The 22616-nt window shown below is 38.7% G+C and overlaps 1 protein-coding gene across 4 annotated transcripts in view; it reads left to right on the top strand.

Annotated features, from left to right (window-relative positions):
* The window catches only part of LOC128701950 (F-box DNA helicase 1), a 108635-nt gene that overhangs the window by 48705 nt on the left and 37314 nt on the right, over positions 1-22616 (top strand). For all 4 annotated transcript variants that reach the window (XM_070101432.1, XM_070101433.1, XM_070101431.1 and 1 more), the window contains exons 8-12: positions 463-656; positions 3662-3748; positions 4589-4721; positions 7525-7602; positions 16872-17000. In XM_070101432.1, the coding sequence (XP_069957533.1) occupies positions 463-656; positions 3662-3748; positions 4589-4721; positions 7525-7602; positions 16872-17000 (621 nt within the window). The remainder of the gene's footprint in view (positions 1-462; positions 657-3661; positions 3749-4588; positions 4722-7524; positions 7603-16871; positions 17001-22616) is intronic.

Below are 22616 nucleotides of genomic sequence, written 5' to 3'. Positions count from 1 at the left end.
AATTTAATGCCTCTCACCTTTTACTGCTATGCAGTTACAGTTATTGTATTTTTTTATTTTATGAATTATGTTGTGTTTTGTGTCTTTTCTTTTTAAACTTCCAGTTAATATTGTGTATAGATACAAAATATGATGAATCAAATTATATACTTTTTGAAACTTGACTAGGTTTTGCCCATAATGCTGTGCATTCTCTGAGTTTTCTGGTTATTTTAAAGATTTTTCAAAGTTAAAATATCTGCATAATAATAATAATAATAATAATAATAATAATAATAATAATAATAATAATAATAATTTGTGGTGGTAGTGTATTCAGTCTGTAATTTATGAAATGGAGTTGTATATTATATGGATTTTATGGTATAACCATTCTACTTAAAGCCGGTAATTTTTTGATATGGTATACTATTTGAATATAAATGACAACTTATAAGTCGTTATAATTTTCTTTTGTACCAGGTTGTGAAAATTGTTGCTTTTGCCGGAACTGGGAAGACGACAACTTTACTGCAGATGTGCAAGCAACGGCCACACCAGCGCTTCCTCTTGGTGGTCTACAACAAGTCGGTCGAAGAACATTGCTCCAAAATATTTCCCAAAAATGTCACTGTAAAAACTGCTCATGCGATGGCTTTTGCTCACATTGGCAGACGGTATGTTGAGGCAGTGAGTGCTTGCAGGATGCAAGTATCGTGTGGTGATACTGGCAAACTATTGCTCCCTCTCAACCTTTCCTAGGATGATCCCTACCCCTAATATATATAAATCTTTCTTTCTTTCAACACACTGGCCGTATCCCACCAAGGTGGGGCGGCCCAAAAGGAAAAATGAAAGTTACTCCTTTTACATTTAGTAATATATACAGGAGAAGGGGTTACTAGCCCTTTGCTCCCAGCACTTTAGTTGCCTCTTATGACACACATGGCTTACTGAGGAAGAATTCTGTTCCACTTCCCCATGGAGATAAGAGGAAAGAAACAAGAACAAGAACTAGTAAGAAAATAGAAGAAAACCCAGAGAGGTGTGTATATACATATATGCTTGTACATGCATGTGTAGTGTGACCTAAGTGTAAGTAGAAGTAGCAAGACGTACCCGAAATCTTGCATGTTTATGAGACAGAAAAAAGACATCAGCAATCCTACCATCGTGTAAAACAAGTGCAGGCTTTCGTTTTACACTCACTTGGAAGTACAGTAGTACCCCCCCTGGGTGACTGCTGTCTACCAACCTACTACAGTGGTACCCTGAGTTTCATACATAATTCGTTCCAGAAGGCTGTTCGAGAGCACCTCTGCAAAAACAGTGATTATGTGTGAGTGAGGTGAAAGTGTTGAATGATGATGAAAGTATTTTCCTTTTGGGGATTTTCTTTCTTTTTTGGTCACCCTGCCTCGGTAGGAGACAGCCAACTTGTTAAAAAAAAAAAAATTATGAAAAAGAAGATAAATAAGTATACAAGGTATGATAGATAGTAGTGAATGGAGACGAATGGTTTTTGGGACCTGATGAGCTGTTGGAGTGTGAGCAGGGTAATATTTAGTGAAAGGATTTAGCTGGACTTGAGTTCTGGAAATGGGAAGTACAATGCCTGCACTTTAACCCTTTGATTGTTTTGGCTGTATATACTATACTGTATGTCTTATGAGCCAATGTTTCGGAAGTATATATACTCAAAAATTCTAGCGGCTTCAAATCAAGCAGGATAAAGCTGGTAGGCCCACATGTGAGAGAATGGTTCTGTGTGGTCAGTGTGCACTGAATAAAAAAAATCCTGCAGTACGCAGTGCAGAATGAGAAAAAAAACTCCAACCGTGTTTTTGGATTAAAACGCCGACTTTGTGGTGTGTTTTCATATACATAGTATATATGGTTGTATTCTTGTTTTCTTTGTCTCATTTAATAGAATGGAAAACATATTACAGAAATAGAGACGATTCTGATTAGTTTTACGATGAAAACAATTTTGAAATTGAGCTCAAAGTAGCGGAAATGTTAAATTTTTGCCAATGTCCAAGAGTAAACAAATCATGCCACGCGTCCGATACACGTCAACTGGTGAGTCTAATATTCTTTCACGAGTGCACTGATATTATTTATACCATTTTTACAATAATGCAGTAGTCTGCATAACAGTAAACCTTCTATTTTTTGTGTGAATAAAAAATCAAAATAGAAAGCAAGAGTAATATAAGAGGGGCCTGGAGACGTGACTAATGAACAGAGGAAATGTTATTTTAGTGCCAGGAATGTTTGGCTTGTTTATTCTGGACCCTGTTTTGAAATTGGCATTTTTTTAATTTGTGTGAAATTGGCCAAATTGCCAGTTCTGACCACTTTATTGGGTAATTGAATTTGGTAAATAGGAGGTTTCTTGTACTCAGTCGATAGAAAAAATGGAGTTCTAAAGAAATAGCTATGAGTTTTTCGACTGGAACAATGGAATTGGCCAAAATAGGGCTGAAAGTCGGCAAAATCGCCGGTGCGTATATATTGCTGAGATCGCTAACTTCGTGGGAGCATAATTCCATAAGTTTTCAATCAAATTTCATACTTTTGGTGTCATTAGCATCAGGAAAAGATTCTCAATCATTTCATAAGAAAATTTTTTTTTTCTAATATTTTGTGACATAGAACGACAGTTTCAGAAATGGGGTTGCGACAGTCAAAGGGTTAAAGAAGGGGTCGGGGATATTGACAGTTCAGAGGGACTTCTAAACTGTCGTATCAGAGCGCCTCTGCAAAGACAGTGATTATGTATGAGTAAGGTGAAAGTGTTAAATGATGATGAAAGTATTTTCTTTTTGGGGATTTTCTTTCTTTTTGGATCACCCTGCCTCGATGGGAGACAGCCAACTTGTTGAAAAAAAATATATAATTTATGTATTTATTTATTTATTTATTTTTCAACACGTCAGCCATCTCCCACCTAGGCAGGGTGGCCCAAAAAAGACAGAAACACTTTCATCATCATTCACACATAATCACTGCCTTTGCAGAGGCACCCCAAATATGACAGTTCAGAGATCACTCCAAACAGCCAGTATCCCAATATTCCACCCATTGGCGAACATTACCAGTGGGTGGAACAATGGCTCAATTGAAACCCAGTGAAAATGTGAAACACTTAAAGGAAGTGCTGTATATGCAGGGCCCTCCTCGCTTTAATACTCTACTTCTTGAATGAGTAAGGGTGTTGTAAGTCTGAATTTTTTGAACACACTGACTGTCTCCCACTAAACTAGGGTGACCCCAAAAAAGAGGAAATATATTCATTGCCAGTCATTCAGCTGTTGTCTTGCCTGAGGCATGCTGACATCACAGTTCAGAGGGTTCTGAACTGTGACTTTCTCACCTTTCCTTCAGAGTGCAGATACTGTACTCCCACCTCCAGGACTCAAATCCAGCTAACTGGTTTACCCCTGAATCCCTTCATAAATATTACCTTGCTGTTAATTTGGCCAGCACTTTATGGAAGATGGCAGATGGCAGCTTTCCCAAAGTTAAGCTTAAGCTTTTTGTTATTTCTCTTCATAACATTTTTGTTATTTTTCTACATAAGCTTTTTGTTATTTTTCTACATAAGTTTTTTTAATCCAGCATATCTGTGACATTTAATTTGGAAGAAATTGTTATTCAATCACTTTTATATTTTCAGATATTCAGCAATTCGTAAACTGGATGGATCATTAATAGCGAACAAGATAGCTAAAATGCTTGAGGAGAGGAATCACGCAGGAAACAGGTATGGCTGAATGACCCTCATGGGTTTAGCGCTTAACATGAATCAGATTGAGAGTGGATGGAGAGACTCCAACTAAGCTGATTCTCAGCATAAGTTGTAGGTTTTGCTGTTAGGTTATCTATTATATGATGGTAAAAAAAAAACTTTCTCCATGGGGAAGCGGAGAGGAATCCTTTCTCTGTAAGCCATGCGTGTCGTAAGAGGCAACTAAAGTGCCGGTAGCAAGGGAGGGTGGCCCAAAAGGAAAAACAAAAGTTTCTCCTTTTACATTTAGCAATATATACAGGAGAAGGGGGTTACTAGCCCCATACACCCAGCATTTTAGTCGCCTCTTACAACACGCATGGCTTATGTAGGAAGAATTCTGTTCCACTTCCCCATGGAGATAAGAGGAAATAAACAAGAACAAGAACTAGTAAGAAAATAGAAGAAAACCCAGAGGGGTGTGTAATTATATGCTTGTACATGCAAGTGTAGTGTGACCTAAGTGTAAGTAGAAGTGGCAAGACGTACCTGAAATCTTGCATGGTTATGAGACAGAAAAAAGACACCAGCAATCCTACCATCATGTCAAATAATTACAGGCTTTCGTTTTACATTCACATGGCAGGATGGTAGTACCTCCCTGGGCGGTTGCTGTCTACCAACCTAGTACCTAACCAGTACACTTATCTAATCATATTCATAACCATAATTTTTAAAGGGGTCATGTGATAACCGAAAGCTCCAGCTGCGGGTCATCACATGACTAAGACCCGCGTCAGGGAACACTTGCCCTGTTTCCTGACAAACCTTACCTAACCTATCCTGCAGAAATTTGATGCACATTAATTACTGCAGGTACCGCCGAGCAGCCTTAGTCAAGAACACAGTTGAGAGATTTCTCAATTCTGCTGCTGATTTCATCAGCCTGCAACATGTGCCTGCAAGTGACAAATACAGAGTGTCTCTTGATGATGATTACAGACTTAGGGTTAGTTTATTTTCTTGTTGCATTGTATGAAAATATTTGAGTAATAATAATTTGTCCCTTGATGATGAATTTGGATGATAATGATACACAATATGTGACTTATGGCATTTTTATTTTGGTGCAGGCATTTCTTAATAAATGTAGTTTTCAGTATGTAATGCCATTGATGAATGTACATTTACAGTAAGTTAGTCCTCTCATTGATTAGTGTGACAGCTATTTAGTCGATGGCTTGTTCAGGCATAAGGCTGCCTCCTCTTTTGTAAATATGTACAGAATGAAATCTAGAGTTGTCAGTGCTCATCCATGAGTGTCCTTGTGTACTCACGTATTTGTGGCTGCAGGGGTCGATTTGCAAGTTCCTGGTTGTATACATTGGGGGGGGGGAGATAGGACATTTTCAGTTTGTTGGCCTATCAGAGGGAGGGCTTTCATAATGAGGAATGGCTGTTGATCCAAGGAATTGGAGCTAACCTCTCCTCCTTTGGATCAGATGTGATTACCTCCCATTATTTTTGTGTGGTATGACCCTTGTGAGTTTGGCCTTTCTCCATGAATGTATTAATAATAATAATGAACTCATGAATATATAAACTGGTAATTTATTATTTTTTTTATTATCACACTGGCAAATTCCCACCAAGGCAGGGTGGCCCGAAAAAGAAAAACTTTCACCATCATTCACTCCATCACTGTCTTGCCAGAAGGGTGCTTTACACTACAGTTTTTAAACTGCAACATTAACACCCCTCCTTCAGAGTGCAGGCACTGTACTTCTCATCTCCAGGACTCAAATCTGGCCTGCTGGTTTTCCTGAACCCCTTCATAAATGTTACTTTGCTCACACTCCAACAGCACGTCAAGTATTAAAAACCATTTGTCTCCATTCACTCCTATCAAACACGCTCACGCATGCCTGCTGGAAGTCCAAGCCCCTCACACACAAAACCTCCTTTACCCCCCCCTCCAACCTTTCCTAGGCCAACCCCTACCCCGCCTTCCTTCCACTACAGACTGATACACTCTTGAAGTCACTCTGTTTCGCTCCATTCTCTCTACATGTCCAAACCACCTCAACAACCCTTCCTCAGCCCTCTGGACAACAGTTTTGGTAATCCCGCACCTCCTCCTAACTTCCAAACTACGAATTCTCTGCATTATATTTGCACCACACATTGCCCTCAGACATGACATCTCCACTGCCTCTAGCCTTCTCCTCACTGCAACATTCATCACCTATGCTTCACACCCATATAAGAGCGTTGGTAAAACTGTACTCTCATACATTCCCCTCTTTGCCTCCAAGGACAAAGTTCTTTGTCTCCACAGACTCCTAAGTGCACCACTCACCCTTTTCCCCTCATCACTTCTATGATTCACCTCATCTTTCATAGACCCATCCGCTGACATGTCCGCTCCCAAATATCTGAATACATTCACCTCCATACTCTCTCCCTCCAATCTGATATCCAATCTTTCATCACCTAATCTTTTTGTTATCCTCATAAACTTACTCTTTCCTGTATTTACTTTTAATTTTCTTCTTTTGCACACCCTACCAAATTCATCCACCAATTGTGTACGAATGGTATATAATACCGACAAGATGAGAGTAAGACACATGTGCAACATCTGGGTATCTTTATTGTAGACGTTTCGCCATCCAGTGGCTTTATCAATACAAATTCTAGGACATAACTTGAAGACAGTAGAACTATGTACACAAGATGAGGTAATCAGTCCCTCAACCTAGGAGTAGGTGCGAACAGCACCATAGTCGTGGAGATTCTGAATCTCCACGACTATGGTGCTGTTCGCACCTACTCCTAGGTTGAGGGACTGATTACCTCATCTTGTGTACATAGTTCTACTGTCTTCAAGTTATGTCCTAGAATTTGTATTGATAAAGCCACTGGATGGCGAAACGTCTACAATAAAGATACCCAGATGTTGCACATGTGTCTTACTCTCATCCACCAATCTCTGCAACTTCTCTTCAGAATCTCCCAAGAGCACAGTGTCATCAGCAAAGAGCAACTGTGACAACTCCCACTTTATGTGATTCTTTATCTTTTAGATAAAGATTCTTTATCTTTTAGATAAAGATTTTTTATCTTTTAGATAAAGATTCTTTATCTTTTAGATAAAGATTCTTTATCTTTTAGATAAAGATTCTTTATCTTTTAGATAAAGATTCTTTATCTTTTAGATAAAGATTCTTTATCTTTTAGATAAAGATTCTTTATCTTTTAGATAAAGATTCTTTATCTTTTAGGTAAAGAATCACACATAAAGTGGGAGTTGTTACAGTTGCTCTTTGCTGATGACACTGTGCTCTTGGGAGATTCTGAAGAGAAGTTGCAGAGATTGGTGGATGAATTTGGTAGGGTGTGCAAAAGAAGAAAATTAAAAGTGAATACAGGAAAGAGTAAGGTTATGAGAATAACAAAAAGATTAGGTGATGAAAGATTGGATATCAGATTGGAGAGAGAGAGTATGGAGGAGGTGAATGTATTCAGATATAGGTAATGATATACTGAAAATAAATAAAGTGTTAATTTCCAGGTTAGGTAAATATATGAGTGAGAAAGGTTATATTTGCATGGGACTTGCCTAGCATGGTTTAGTAGGGTTATGGTAGTTACAACCTTGAATACCTTTGAGAATAGGTAGGACAGATATTTGGGAGATAAGGGTTGTATTTAAGTAGGACCTGCCAAGTGTGGGTCAGAAGGCCTGCTGCAGTGTTCCTCCAATCTTGTGTTGTTAAATTCTTATATAGTATTGTATTTTGTTGTGCTAGATCCTGTTACCTGATGCTGAGTTAGTGTGGGAGGAAATGAAGAAATGTTCAAGGACCCAGAAGATCTCCATGACTCAGGTTAGTGTCTCAACGAGGACTCATTGAGTCCTTCAGTGGGGAGTCCTTAATATTGGTCTAAGTTTTTTTTTTTTTTGTAACAGACCAGCTGTCTACTGCCAAGGTAGGGTCACCAAAAAATAAGGAAACACATGTACCATCATTCATTCAATCAATCTTGTCAGAAATGTGCTGATATCACAATTCAGATGGCCTCTTGTTTAAGGGATAAATCGAGCGGGCTCAGCGCGAACGAAAAATTTTGTCGAAAAATTCACAAATTGAGTTAATCTTATAGAAAAATAGCTTAACTCTCTGGCAACACAATGGTACAAGAATCATTGTTCTACGACATTCCTACAAGGAATTATGATCATTTAAAACACCTAGGGTGACGTCACCACCCGCGGCAGGTGTGCTCACCTGTCGTCAATTTTCATTTTTTTTCTGTTTTTTTTTTCGTGTATTTATTGTATTATTCTTTCTAAGATAATAATTGACGATTTGGCATCATAATACAGTGGGTGGGACTTACCCGTAGACTTCCAGCCAACCAGGAACCTTCTGGCACCATTTTGCTGACGTCATGGAAAATTCCAGTCTCGGGGTGGCCGGGGAATATGATTCAATATAACGCTATTATAGCTTTTACGGCTTATTTATCTGTCACAATTGATTTAATATGACATAATAAACAATATAAATAACAAAGAAATATGGTAAATACTCCAGAATGAATAATATATGGCATATACTTCCAGCGCTCCCTCTGGAATATAAGATTCCCATAGTCAGGGATGGGCTTCCATTCTCCTTCTATCACCTCTAGGGTCCTTATATTAAAGAAAACGAACATGGGTAACTATGATATACACTCGTAATGCTGAGAAAAATGTTATTTTCTCGAAAAAAAAAATCGGTGGTCCGGCTGTTTCGCGGATTATCTCGGAAGTGGGTTATTCACATATATAAGACAGTGTTTTCGTTAATAATAGCAGGAATGCATTGAAATTCACAGAGAACATAAAGGAAAGATTGTTTTACAAACACAAGGTGGGATTTTTGAGATATCATAATTTGTTTTTGATTTTTGTGAGGGCAAAAGTCAGATATTTGGCTGAATGTCAAAACCATACAAACTTTATTTTTTTTAAGAATGAAGAAAGGATAAATTGCAGTTTGGTAATCATTTGAAATACAGTTTAGCATTGTTTTATGCGTAGATAATGCCAAAACAGCTTCTCCAAGTCCCATTACGAAAATACTGTTCAGTATGTATGATTATTAGTAAATAATTTTTTTCTCAGTTGTTTTTTGAGCTATCTTATTGAAACTTGGTCACATTACTATTGAAAGGTGCTTCTTTATGTACAAAAAAAAAAACGAAAGAAATTGAATGAAAAATAAAGAAGTTCAGGTGCGAATGTTGGAAATTGGAATTGGAATTGGAGCTGGCCTTACCTTTCTAAAAGCAAATGTGACTACTCTCACTCCCTAGTGGCTTTCTTTGTAGATAGTGGCTATCTTTGTATGATAGTGCCTTTCTTTGTATGATAGTGGCTTTCTTTGTATTATAATAATAATAATAATAGTGTATTTTGACATGATACATGATTGTACAAAGGAATATAATAGTTGGGTGTACATGCCAAAAAGCCCCTTTGTATGCTGAGCATTTCAGGCATACTTAAAATTAACTTAAGATTTTTTTTTTTTTTTTTTTTTAACAAGTCAGCTGTCTCCCACCGAGGCAAGGTGATCCAAAAAGAAAGAAAACCCCCAAAAAGAAAATACTTTCATCATCATTCAACACTTTCACCTCACTCACACACAATCACTGTTTTTGCAGAGGTGCTCAGAATACAACAGTTTAGAAATATATACGCTTATACACAACATATCCCTCCAAACTGCCAATATCCCAAACCGCTCCTTTAAAGTGCAGGCATTGTACCTCCCATTTCCAGGACTCAAGTTCGGCTATATAAAATAACCGGTTTCCCTGAATCCCTTCACTAAATATTACCCTGCTCACACTCCAACAGCTCGCCAGGTCCCAAATACCATTCGTCTCCATTCACTCCTATCTAACACGCTCACGCATGCTTGCTGGAAGTCCAAGCCCCTTACCCACAAAACCTCTTTTGCCCCCTCCCTCCAACCCTTTCAAGGACGACCCCTACAAATTTATACACTCCATATCATTCTACCTTGATCCATTCTCTCTAAATGATGAAACCACCTCAACAACCCCTCTTCAGCCCTCTGACTAATACTTTTATTAACTCCACACCTTCTCCTAATTTCCACACTAATTTCCATGCCCTTAGACAGGACATCTCCACTGCCTCCAACCGCTTCCTCGCTGCAGCATTTACAACCCAAGCTTCACACCCATGTAAGAGTGTTGGTACCACTATACTTTCATACATTCCCTTTGCCTCCATAGATAATGTTCTTTGTCTCCACATATACCTCAATGCACAACTCACCTTTTTTCCCTCATCAGTTCTGTGATTAACCTCATCCTTCATAAGTCCATCCGCTGATACATCAACTCCCAAATATCTGAAAACATTCACTTCTTCCATACTCCTCCTCCCCAATTTGATATCCAATTTTTCTTTATCTAAATCATTTGATACCCTCATCACCTTACTCTTTTCTATGTTCACTTTCAACTTTCTACCTTTACACACATTCCCAGATTCTTCCACTAACCTCTGCAATTTTTCTTTAGAATCTCCCATAAGCACAGTATCATCAGCAAAAAGTATCTGTGCCACTTCTCATTTTGTATTTGATTCCCCATAATTTAATCCCACCCCTCTCCCAAACACCCTAGCATTTACTTCTTTTACAACCCCATCTATAAATATATTAAACAAACATGGGAACATTACACATCCCTGTCTAAGACCTACTTTTACCGGGAAGTAGTCTCCCTCTCTTCTACACACCCTAACCTGAGACTCACTGTCCTCATAAAAACAGTTCTTATGTTCATTATATGAGTTACAATGAGTACAAGAGACTTAAGTATTATATTAGGTCATGATTATTAACCTTAGGCAGATACAGTAGAGTGAGTAGCATTTGAGATGAATACAGATATTGAGGGCAAGTGTATATTGATTATATTGATGAGGTTTTACCTGTATTCATGTTATTGAGCAAATCATTTATAGTTTTTACATATGTATTTATGATGGACTGGGATAGGTTAAGGAGATAAGGTGTTTTTTAACTGTAGTTTTAAAAATCTTAGCTGAACCAGTGGTTCTGGAGATTTCTGGCAGAGAGTTCCAGATTTTGGGCCCTTTTATGTACAGTGGGTTTTTGAAAAGATTTAGTCTTACATGAGGAATGTCATAGAGGTTTTTGTGCCTGGTATTGTGTCTGTGAGTCGTATTGCAACTGTTAAGATAGCATTTCATGTCGAGATTTAGATTAGAGTTGATTGTTATGTAAATGTAGGTTGCACAATAGTACGAGTGAATGTTTTTTATAGTGAGTAGGCTCAGGACTTCGAAGAGTGGAGGGGGAGGTTGTCTAGCAGTGCATTGTGTGATCATTCGCACTACTGCTTTTTATTGTGTTATTATTGATTTCAGTATTTTTTCGTTGTGGAGACCCAGGCACAAACAGCATAAGTGAGGTATGGGTAGATTAGTGAATAGTATAGTGTAAGTAGTGCTGTTTGTGGTACATAGTGATGTATCTTTGAGAGGATGCCAACTGTTTTAGAAAATTTTTTTATGTGTTGTATATGGGTGTTGAATTTCAGGTTACTATCAAGGTGCAGACCCAGGAATTTTCTCTCATTATGTTTAGCAATAAGAGTGTTGTTAAGCATAATAATTAGTTGGTCCTCACTTGCTCTACTCCCAAATATAATGTAAAGGTTTTGTCTATATTAAGTGTAAGTTTATTGGCGGTCAAACAGGTTTTTGTTTTTGTGAATTCTTCGTTAACAATAGTGTTGAGTGAGGTTAGATTTGGGTGGGAGATGACAAAAGTTGTGTCTCAGCAAAGAGAATAGGCATAAGTTGTTGTGATATGCTTGGGAGATCGTTGATGTATAAAAGGAAAAGGAGGGGACACTGGTGTACCCTGTGGTACATCAGTGCCCAGGGGTCTTGTTGAGGTGGTTGTGTCATTGACTGAAACGTATTGCTTTCTATTAGTAAGGTAGGACTTGATAAATGCAAGTGCATGACCTCTTGTACCATAATGATCAATCTTGAGGAGTAGGATGCTGGGATCAACTGCATCAAAAGCTTTCTTAAGGTCGATAAAGAGTCCAAGCGGGTATTCATTTTTTCCAGCTCTGTGTATAGTAGATCTAGCATTTTTATTATTGCATCATTTTTGCTTTTGTTTCTCCTGAAGCCAAACTGGCATGGGTTAAGGATGCATTGTGATGTTATCAAGGAGTATAACCTTTTGTGTATGAGTTTCTCAAAGATTCTGGAAAGTAAAGGCAAGTTTTATATTGGCCTATAATTGTTTACATCTGTTGGGTCACCACTTTTGTGTATTGGTGTTCTCCTTGCTACCTTGAGTGATGCCGGGAAGGTGTTGGTTTCTATTGATTTGTTGAAGAGTAATGCAATGGTGGGTGAAAGGATTTGAGCTTGTGGCACTTGGGTTACATTCCCTGATGTGTTTTTTAGAGTTAATAATCATAGTCGCCTCAATGGGCTCTTTTGGTGTAAGAGGGATGTTGGGAAGTTTCCATCTAGATAATCATTAGCTTGGACATTGGTAATTGGAATTTTACTGGCAAGATTAGACCCTGTGGTTAAGAAGAAGTCAGCTGTATCAGTAGGCTGGAGTTTCGGTTCATTTGCTTGGTTTGTGGGTGCCCAGGATCTGAGAGAGTGTTTTCCAGGTCTTTTTTATGTCTCCTTTAGTTTCAGTGAATCTATTAGAGTAGTATACTTGCTTAGAGTTTCTAATTAAATTGGTGAGGACAGACAAATAGTGTTTGATGAATTGTTTAGTTATTAAGCCTCTCCTATATTGTTTCTCATATTTATGTTTCATATTGATCTACCTTAAGATGTTGTTAGTAAGCCATGGACAGCTTAGTCTTTTATTGGTGATCTGTTTAGTTTTTATGGGACAATGTTTATTATATGTTCTTTGAATTTTGTTTAGAAATGTATCTACCCATTCATTGATACCAGCGGCATTGGAAAATTCTGTAGGCCAGTCAACTGAGCTTAGTTCTGCAGTGAAGTTACTTATTGAGGCTTCATCATGGAGTCAAAAAGCGAACTTTTTATATTCCATCGGTTTCTTACAAATGTTTGGTTAGGAGGAAAGTTGGACAGTGGTCAGTAGTGATGTCTGTGATTATCCCTGCTTTAAAGGGGGCTAGTATGTTTGTCCATATATGATCAATTATGATTGCACTTGTCTCAGTTAGTCTTCTTGGTTTTGTAATTGCTGGTATGAGTAGTGTATTGTTCATATTGTTAATGGAGTCAGCAGCAGGTGGGTCATCTGTTAGGCCAAGGTTGATGTTGAAGTCTCCTGCTAGTAGTAGGTGGTGCTTATTCATCTTTATTATTATTATTATCACACTGGCCGATTCCCACCAAGGCAGGGTGGCCTGAAAAAGAAAAACTTTCACCATCATTCACTCCATCACTGTCTTGCCAGAAGGGTGCTTTACACTACAGTTTTTAAACTGCAACATTTACACCCCTCCTTCAGAGTGCAGGCACTGTACTTCCCATCTCCAGGACTCAAGTCCGGCCTGCCGGTTTCCCTGAACCCCTTCATAAATGTTACTTTGCTCACACTCCAACAGCACGTCAAGTATTAAAAACCACTTTTCTCCATTCACTCCTATCAAACACGCTCACGCATGCCTGCTGGAAGTCCAAGCCCCTCACACACAAAACCTCCTTTACCCCCTCCCTCCAACCTTTCCTAGGCCGACCCCTACCCCGCCTTCCTTCCACTACAGACTGATACACTCTTGAAGTCATTCTGTTTCGCTCCATTCTCTCTACATGTCCGAACCACCTCAACAACCCTTCCTCAGCCCTCTGGACAACAGTTTTGGTAATCCCGCACCTCCTCCTAACTTCCAAACTACGAATTCTCTGCATTATATTCACACCACACATTGCCCTCAGACATGACATCTCCACTGCCTCCAGCCTTCTCCTCGCTGCAACATTCATCACCCATGCTTCACACCCATATAAGAGCGTTGGTAAAACTATACTCTCATACATTCCCCTCTTTGCCTCCAAGGACAAAGTTCTTTGTCTCCACAGACTCCTAAGTGCACCACTCACCCTTTTCCCCTCATCAATTCTATGATTCACTTCATCTTTCATAGACCCATCTGCTGACACGTCCACTCCCAAATATCTGAATACATTCACCTCCTCCATACTCTCTCCCTCCAATCTGATATCCAATCTTTCATCACCTAATCTTTTTATTATCCTCATAACCTTACTCTTTCCTGTATTCACCTGAATACAGGAAATCTGCAACTTCTCTTCAGAATCTCCCAAGAGCACAGTGTCATCAGCAAAGAGCAGCTGTGACAACTCCCACTTTGTGTGTGATTCTTTATCTTTTAACTCCACGCCTCTTGCCAAGACCCTCGCATTTACTTCTCTTACAACCCCATCTATAAATATATTAAACAACCACGGTGACATCACACATCCTTGTCTAAGGCCTACTTTTACTGGGAAATAATTTCCCTCTTTCCTACATACTCTAACTTGAGCCTCACTATCCTTGTAAAAACTCTTCACTGCTTTCAGTAACCTACCTCCTACACCATACACCTGCAACATCTGCCACATTGCCCCCCTATCCACCCTGTCATATACCTTTTCCAAATCCATAAATGCCACAAAGACCTCTTTAGCCTTATCTAAATACTGTTCACTTATATGTTTCACTGTAAACACCTGGTCCACACACCCCCTACCTTTCCTAAAGCCTCCTTGTTCATCTGCTATCCTATTCTCCGTCTTACTCTTAATTCTTTCAATAATAACTCTACCATACACTTTACCAGGTATACTCAACAGACTTATCCCCCTATAATTTTTGCACTCTCTTTTATCCCCTTTGCCTTTATACAAAGGAACTATGCATGCTCTCTGCCAATCCCTAGGTACCTTACCCTCTTCCATACATTTATTAAATAATTGCACCAACCACTCCAAAACTATATCCCTATCCCTATATCCCAAAACTATATTTCTATCTTTATCCGACCAATCCCAGCTGCCTTACCCCCTTTCATTTTACCTACTGCCTCACGAACTTCCTCCACACTCACAACTGGCTCTTCCTCACTCCTGCAAGATGTTATTCCTCCTTGCCTTATTCATCTGTGTATCTGTAATCAGTGTTTTTAGTTTATCACTAAAGGCTGGGATATTAGTATAAGGCATCCTGTATATGGCCCCAGTTGCTATAGGTTTTTTTTTTTAAACTTTTTACAGAGAAGTTTGCAAATATATATTCACCATACTCATCACTGAAGGATATGGTATTGCTACAAGATAGTTCATTTGAATAATAGATGGCAATACCCCACCCAATTTATTCTGGCTTGCAGTAGTGGATTGCTGTGTATCCTGGTAGTGTGTAGATGTCTATTGTGTCTTGCTTAAGCCAGGTTTCAGTAAGAAATTATACAGGAGAAGTTTGTCTTTAGTGAATCTAAGAGTGCTAGGAGGTCATCATAGTGTTTACCTAGGGATCTAATATTGTATGTAATTCAAAATTGTGATACTTCTTGTGCTAGTGAGGACAGTACTGCTTCTGTTGCTGTGTAGTAAAGGCAGTTGCTCTCAGTTAAATGATGGTTGGGATTAAGATTAGGTTCGGTTCAGGGTCGATGTCAGCATTGAGCATTTGGGGTTAACTGATAAATATTTAAATGATAATGAATTGCAGAAGGATGATAAGAGGTATTATTAATATCTGTAAAAGTGGGGTGATTGAACAATAATGGTGTAAGTGTATATTGTTCCACTATATTATTAAACATAATAAACATATAGTGAAATAGTAGTAGTAAAATATAATGAACTATTAAGAATAGGTATATCAATAGCACCTAACAGTTAATGCACTAATGTTAAATTAACTTTGTACAGTAGTGGCTTTGTTTGATAGTGGTTTTCTTTGTACTTAGCAAATCAAAATTGTAATTACACTTTGTAACCTATACAAAGAAATAAAATCTTTATCTTTAGATGTTGTAATCACCTATATGTGCTCACCTTTATGTGACTGCGGGGGTCGAGACTCAGGTCTTGGCCCTGCCTCTCCGCTTGTTGCTTGCCAAATTGCTTCCTCCTAGCTTTGAGTCTTGTTGTACCTGCTTGTAAAACTATGTATGGAGTCTGCCTCTGCCACTTCTTCACTGAGATCATTGCATTTTCTGATCACCCTGAGACTGAAGAAATACTTCCTGACATCCCTGTGGCTCATCTGTGTCTTTAACTTCCAGCGGTGTCCCCCTAGTTCCCATTTCTTGCCTCTCAAACAGCCTCTTCCTGTCTACCCTATCCGTTCCCCTGAGTACAGCCTCTCCTCACTTAACGATGGAGTTCTGCTCCTAAGACCACATCAATAAGTGAGGAGCATACTATAATGGTAGTGGGTTTATGTCAGCCAGCTTTGCTATTGTTTTAGTGTCACCTTTGCATCATTTAAAACATTTCTGGTATATTTTTAAATGTTTATACAGTAGAGTACTGTAAACCATACCACAGGTGGGGTTAGAACCAGCGATCAGAGAGTCTCAAAACTCCAGACTGACGTGTTAGTGTACTGTATATTGTAATAAACAGAAGAAAAGAAATCAGCTCTAATATACATTATTTAGGCATGCAAATTGATCAGAGAGCCTGTTGTAAGTCTGAGTCGTTGGTAAACAAGTACATTGCAAAGTGAGGAAAGGCTGTATTTTGTATGTTATCATATCATCCCTGGTACTTCTATCCTTCAGTGTCATTAGACCCTTACTGATTTAGCACTTCCCCATGAATAGAAAAATAATATTGTACACATTGACTATTCCTGAAGGAGAGAGAGTGAATTGTGATGCCCATACACTTCTGGCAAGAGAGCTGTTGATGAGTGATGGTGAGTATCATTCTTCCTTTGGGTTTGCCCTACCATGGTGGAGTGTGTATATGTGTGTGTTTGTGTGTTTTTATTATTTTTTTCTGTGTTTGTGTTTGTTTATATATTTATGTTACACTATTACCTAACGGTATTTTCAACAGGATGGACAGTTGAAGTTATGGCAACTTTCGAAACCCAGTCTGTTGGGATACGACGTCTTAATGATTGACGAGGGACAGGACATGAACGCTGCCATGTTTGACATCTTTCTCAATCAACGGTGTGCAAAGGTATGCTACTTCAAAATAAATAATGAATAATAGGTAATGTCTTGTTGTGAAAATAGAATAAGTTTTAAAAGATATAAGAACATAAGAATGAAGGAACACTGCAGCAGGCCTACTGGCCCATGTGAGGCAGGTCCAAGTCTCCTACCGGCTTAAGCCAATGCACCCAACCTAGTCAGGTCAGGTCACCTTGACTTAAGGGAGGAACACGGCAACCGACCTGGTAGCACAAGCTAATCAGGTCCAACTCACACCCACCCACACCCACTCATGTATTTATCCAACCTATTTTTAAAGCTACACAACGTTCTGGCCTCTATGACTGTACTTGGGAGTTTGTTCCACTCATCCACAACTCTATTACCAAACCAGTACCTTCCTATATCCTTCCTGAATCTGAATTTTTCTAACTTATGTATAAATTCCAAATATTAATTTCATATTGAGTCATTGTGATGAGAAAATCTATTTGTTACTACTGACAGTTGGATAAAAAAACATAAACAGTGAGACATCTTCAGTAAATGTGTCAATTGTGCATGTGTATTTTAATAAGTGTGTTTATTGTGTTATTGTGTATGTGTGTTTCAATAAATGTGTTGATTGTGCATGTGTTTCAATGATTGTGTTAGTTGTACATGTGTGTTTCAATAAATGTGTTGACTGGGATGTGTGTGTCAGTAAATATGTTGATTGTGTAGGTGTGTCTGATTTCCACATTGTGACAAGAGTTTTATGTGCTGCAACATATTTAACCCTTTCAGCGTCAAGGCCCCTGATCCTTAACCTTCTCACTGTCGAGACCCCTGATCCTGAACTCCCTCTCTGTGTCGAAAAATCCCCCCCCCCCTCCCAAAGAAAAAAAAAATTCTTATGAAATGATAGAGAATCTTTTCCAAATGGTAATGGCACCAAAAGTATGAAATTTGATGGAGAATTTACAGAATTACGCTCTCACGAAGTTAGTGATCTCAGCGATATATACGCATCGGTGATTTTGCCCACTTTGAGCCCTATTTTCGACCAATTCCATTGTTCCAGTAGACCAAACTCATAACTATTTCTTTAGAACTCCGTTTTTTCTATTGATTGAGTACAAGAAACCGCCCATTTACTAATTTCAACTACCGAATAAAGTGGTCAGAATTTGGCAATTTGGCCAATTTCACTAAAATTTCAAAAGATGCCAATTTCAAAATAGGGTCCAGAATAAACAAGGCATATATTCCTGGCACTAAAATAACATTTTCTCTGTTCATTAGTCATGTCTCCAGGTCACTCTTATATTACTCTTGCTTTCCGTTTTGAATTTTTATTCTTACAAAAAATAGAAAATTTACTGTTATGCAGACTACTGCATTATTATTATAATAATGTAAATAATGTCAATCCATTCATGACTGCATATTAGGCTGGCCAGTTGGACACGTATTGGACAATGTTTACTCTTGAGCATCGGCAAATATTAAACATTTCCGCTACTTTGAGCTCTATTTCAAGGTACTTTTCATCGTGAAACCAATCAAAATCATCTTCATTTCTGTAATATATCTTCCATTCTATCAAATGAGACCAAGACAACGAGAAAAGAACCATAAATACCATACGAAAATACACCGCAAATTCGCTGTTTTAAACCAAAAACACAGTTGGAGTTTTATTTCTCGTGCACTGTGTGCTGCAGAATTTTTTTATACTGCACACACTGACCACGCAGACCCATTCTTTCATATGTAGGCCTACCAGCTTTCTTCCACCAGATTTAAAGGAGCTAGAATTTTGGTGTAGTATAGCCATAATATTACGGGACCGACACTGGCTCTCAAGCCATAATATTACGGGACCGACACTGGCTCTCAAGCCATAATATTATGGGACCGACACTGGCTCTCAAGCCGTAATATTACGGGACCTACACTGAAAGGGTTAAAGGAAATAAACTGGTAGTCAGTCGAGGCTGAAACACTTCATAACTAATCCACAGTGTGCAGAGAAAAATGTTTCAGTCCACCATAGATCATTTTTTGTCAGTACAGTAGAACCCCTGTATCTTCAGATTCAGTTTCTATGGTTTCAGTTATTCAGTTTACTGTGGCCTGAAAATAACCCTTAATTTTGCTAAATAATGGCCCCAGTGCACAAAATTAGTGATGCTGGTAGTTCTTCAAAGCCTAAGAGAAGCCATGAAGTGCTTCCCATCAGTGAAAAAGTGATAATTTTCACCTTATTATGCATAATTTATCAATTAAACATTATCATAGGTATGTAAATGAAAAAGGCTTATATACAGCCTCCCCTCATTTAACGAAGAGGTTCCGTTCCTTAGACCACATCGGTAAATGAATTCATCGCTAAGTGAGGAGCATACTATAATGGTAGTGGGTTTGTGTCAACCATCTTTGATAATGTTTTAATGTCACCTTTGTACCATTTATAACATTTCTGGTATATTTTTTAAATGTATATACAGAAGTGTACTTTATACTGAAATAAACAGAAAAGAGGAAATCAGCTCTAATATACGTACTTTATTTAGGTATGAATACTGGTCAGAGAGCCCATCGTAAGTCCGAGACATAGGTAAACAAGTACGTCGCTAAGTGAGGAGAGGCTGTATAATGTTCGCTACTATCTGCAGTTTTGAGTATCCGCAAGTAGGCTTGGAACATATTCCTCACACGTGGGGGGGGGGAGACTACTGTAATGGCTGATTTTGCTTAAGGAGTGATTGAAATGTTTCCTGTAATTTATGGAGTAAATGGGATATTTGCTGTTTGGAGTGACATCTAAACTGTCACTGTCTCATGGCAACTGTAGTTGCCATGAGAATTTTGTAGTAGAGCAGTTGCCATAAGAATTTTGTAATAGAGCAACTGTCATGAGAATTTTGTAGTAGAGCAGTTGCCATGAGAATTTCTGTAGTAGAGAAGTTGCCATGAGAATTTCTGTAGTAGAGAAGTTGCCATGAGAATTTCTGTAGCAGAGTAGTTGCCATGAGAATTTCTGTAGTAGAGAAGTTGCCATGAGAATTTCTGTAGCAGAGTAGTTGCCATGAGAATTTCTGTAGTAGAGAAGTTGCCATGAGAATCTCTGTAGCAGAGTAGTTGCCATGAGAATTTCCATAGCAAAGAAATGCCAAAATATGTCAGGTTACAATGTTAAATTGGTTTGTAAAATCTGAAAAGTTACTTGGCATTAGCAAAATTTCATGCCAAATTAATAGACATAAATGGTAGATCTAGCTTTATTTGCATTATATTTTTTACATCCATAAGGGAGTGCCAAACCTGCCTGGGTGTAAGGGAGGCATTCAGCCTCTGTCAGAGGAAGCAGACATCAGGTCCAATTCTTTGAATCGAGCACCTCGCCAGCATCAAGGAACCTCCCTTGAGAGGTTCTGTGGATTGTAACAGGCATTGCAAAAGACAGTGCGGGTAGGGATTGGACTTGCAGCGAGTTGTAGAATTCTAAGCCAGCCTGTAAGCCACCCCTACCATGGTTTGTTTGCAATTGTGTCATTATGATTTCGTGAATCATGAGAACAGGCATTACAGTTATGAGTGGGCAGAACTATGACACACAGGTGAAAGATCTGTATATACATTGACATCATTCAGAGGCCCTCTTCAGTAAATATAGAGAGGGGTCTCCGTCTGAGACCAAAATACAATACTGTACGAAATACAGTACTGTATGCCATCTGGGGACAAAATGCAGTACTGTATGCAATTTTTTTTTTTTTTTTTTCAACAAGTCGGCCGTCTCCCACCAAGGCACGGTGACCCAAAAAAGAAAGAAAATCCCCAAAAAGAAAATACTTTCATCATCATTCAACACTTTCACCACACTCACACATTATCACTGTTTTTGCAGAGGTGCTCAGAATACAACAGTTTAGAAGCATATATGTATAAAGATACACAACATATCCCTCCAAACTGCCAATATCCCAAACCCCTCCTTTAAAGTGCAGGCATTGTACTTCCCATTTCCAGGACTCAAGTCCGACTATATGAAAATAACCGGTTTCCCTGAATCCCTTCACTAAATATTACCCTGCTCACACTCCAACAGATCGTCAGGTCCCAAGTATCATTCGTCTCCATTCACTCCTATCTAACACGCTCACGCACGCTTGCTGGAAGTCCAAGCCCCTCACCCACAAAACCTCCTTTACCCCCTCTCTCCAACCCTTTCGAGGACGACCCCTACCCCTCCTTCCTTCCCCTATAGATTTATATGCTTTCCATGTCATTCTACTTTGATCCATTCTCTCTAAATGACCAAACCACCTCAACAACCCCTCTTCTGCCCTCTGACTAATGCTTTTATTAACTCCACACCTTCTCCTAATTTCCACACTCCGAATTTTCTGCATAATATTTACACCACACATTGCCCTTAGACAGGACATCTCCACTGCCTCCAACCGTCTCCTCACTGCTGCATTTACCACCCAAGCTTCACATCCATATAAGAGTGTTGGTACCACTATACTTTCATACATTCCCTTCTTTGCCTCCATAGATAGCGTTTTTTGACTCCACATATACCTCAACGCACCACTCACCTTTTTTCCCTCATCAATTCTATGATTAACCTCATCCTTCATAAATCCATCCGCTGACACGTCAACTCCCAAGTACAGTGGACCCCCGCTTAACGATCACCTCCCAATGCAACCAGTTATGTAAGTGTATTTATGTAAGTGCGTTTGTACGTGTACGTTTGGGGGTCTGAAATGGACTAATCTACTTCACAATATTCTTTATGGGAACAAATTCGGTCAGTACTGGCACCTGAACATACTTCTGGAATGAAAAAATATCGTTATCCGGGGGTCCACTGTATCTGAAAACATTCACTTCTTTCATATGCCTCCTCCCCAATTTGATATCCAATTTTTCTTTATCTAAATCATTTGATACCCTCATCACCTTACTCTTTTCTATGTTCACTTTCAACTTTCTACCTTTACACACATTCCCAAACTCATCCACTAACCTTTGCAATTTTTCTTTAGAATCTCCCATAAGCACAGTATCATCAGCAAAAAGTAACTGTGTCAATTCCCATTTTGAATTTGATTCCCCATAATTTAATCCCACCCCTCTCCCGAACACCCTAGCATTTACTTCTTTTACAACACCATCTATAAATATATTAAACAACCATGGTGACATTACACATCCCTGTCTAAGACCTACTTTTACCGGGAAGTATTCTCCCTCTCTTCTACACATCCTAACCTGAGCCTCACTATCCTCATAAAAACTCTTAACAGCATTTAGTAACTTACCACCTATTCCATATACTTGCAACATCTGCCACATTGCTCCTCTATCCACTCTTATCATATGCCTTTTCTAAATCCATAAATGCAATAAAAACTTCCCTACCTTTATCTAAATACTGTTCACATATATGCTTCAATGTAAACACTTGATCTACACATCCCCTACCCACTCTGAAGCCTCCCTGCTCATCCACAATCCTACATTCTGTCTTACCTCTAATTCTTTCAATTATAACCCTACCGTATACTTTTCCTGGTATACTCAGTAAACTTATTCCTCTATAATTTTTACAATCTCTTTTGTCCCCTTTCCAATCTGGGAG

Source organism: Cherax quadricarinatus, chromosome 77 (genome assembly GCF_038502225.1).
Source record: "Cherax quadricarinatus isolate ZL_2023a chromosome 77, ASM3850222v1, whole genome shotgun sequence".
Taxonomy (NCBI): domain Eukaryota; kingdom Metazoa; phylum Arthropoda; class Malacostraca; order Decapoda; family Parastacidae; genus Cherax; species Cherax quadricarinatus.
Note: the sequence above shows the minus strand (reverse complement) of the source record. Positions and strands in the feature narration are given on the sequence as shown.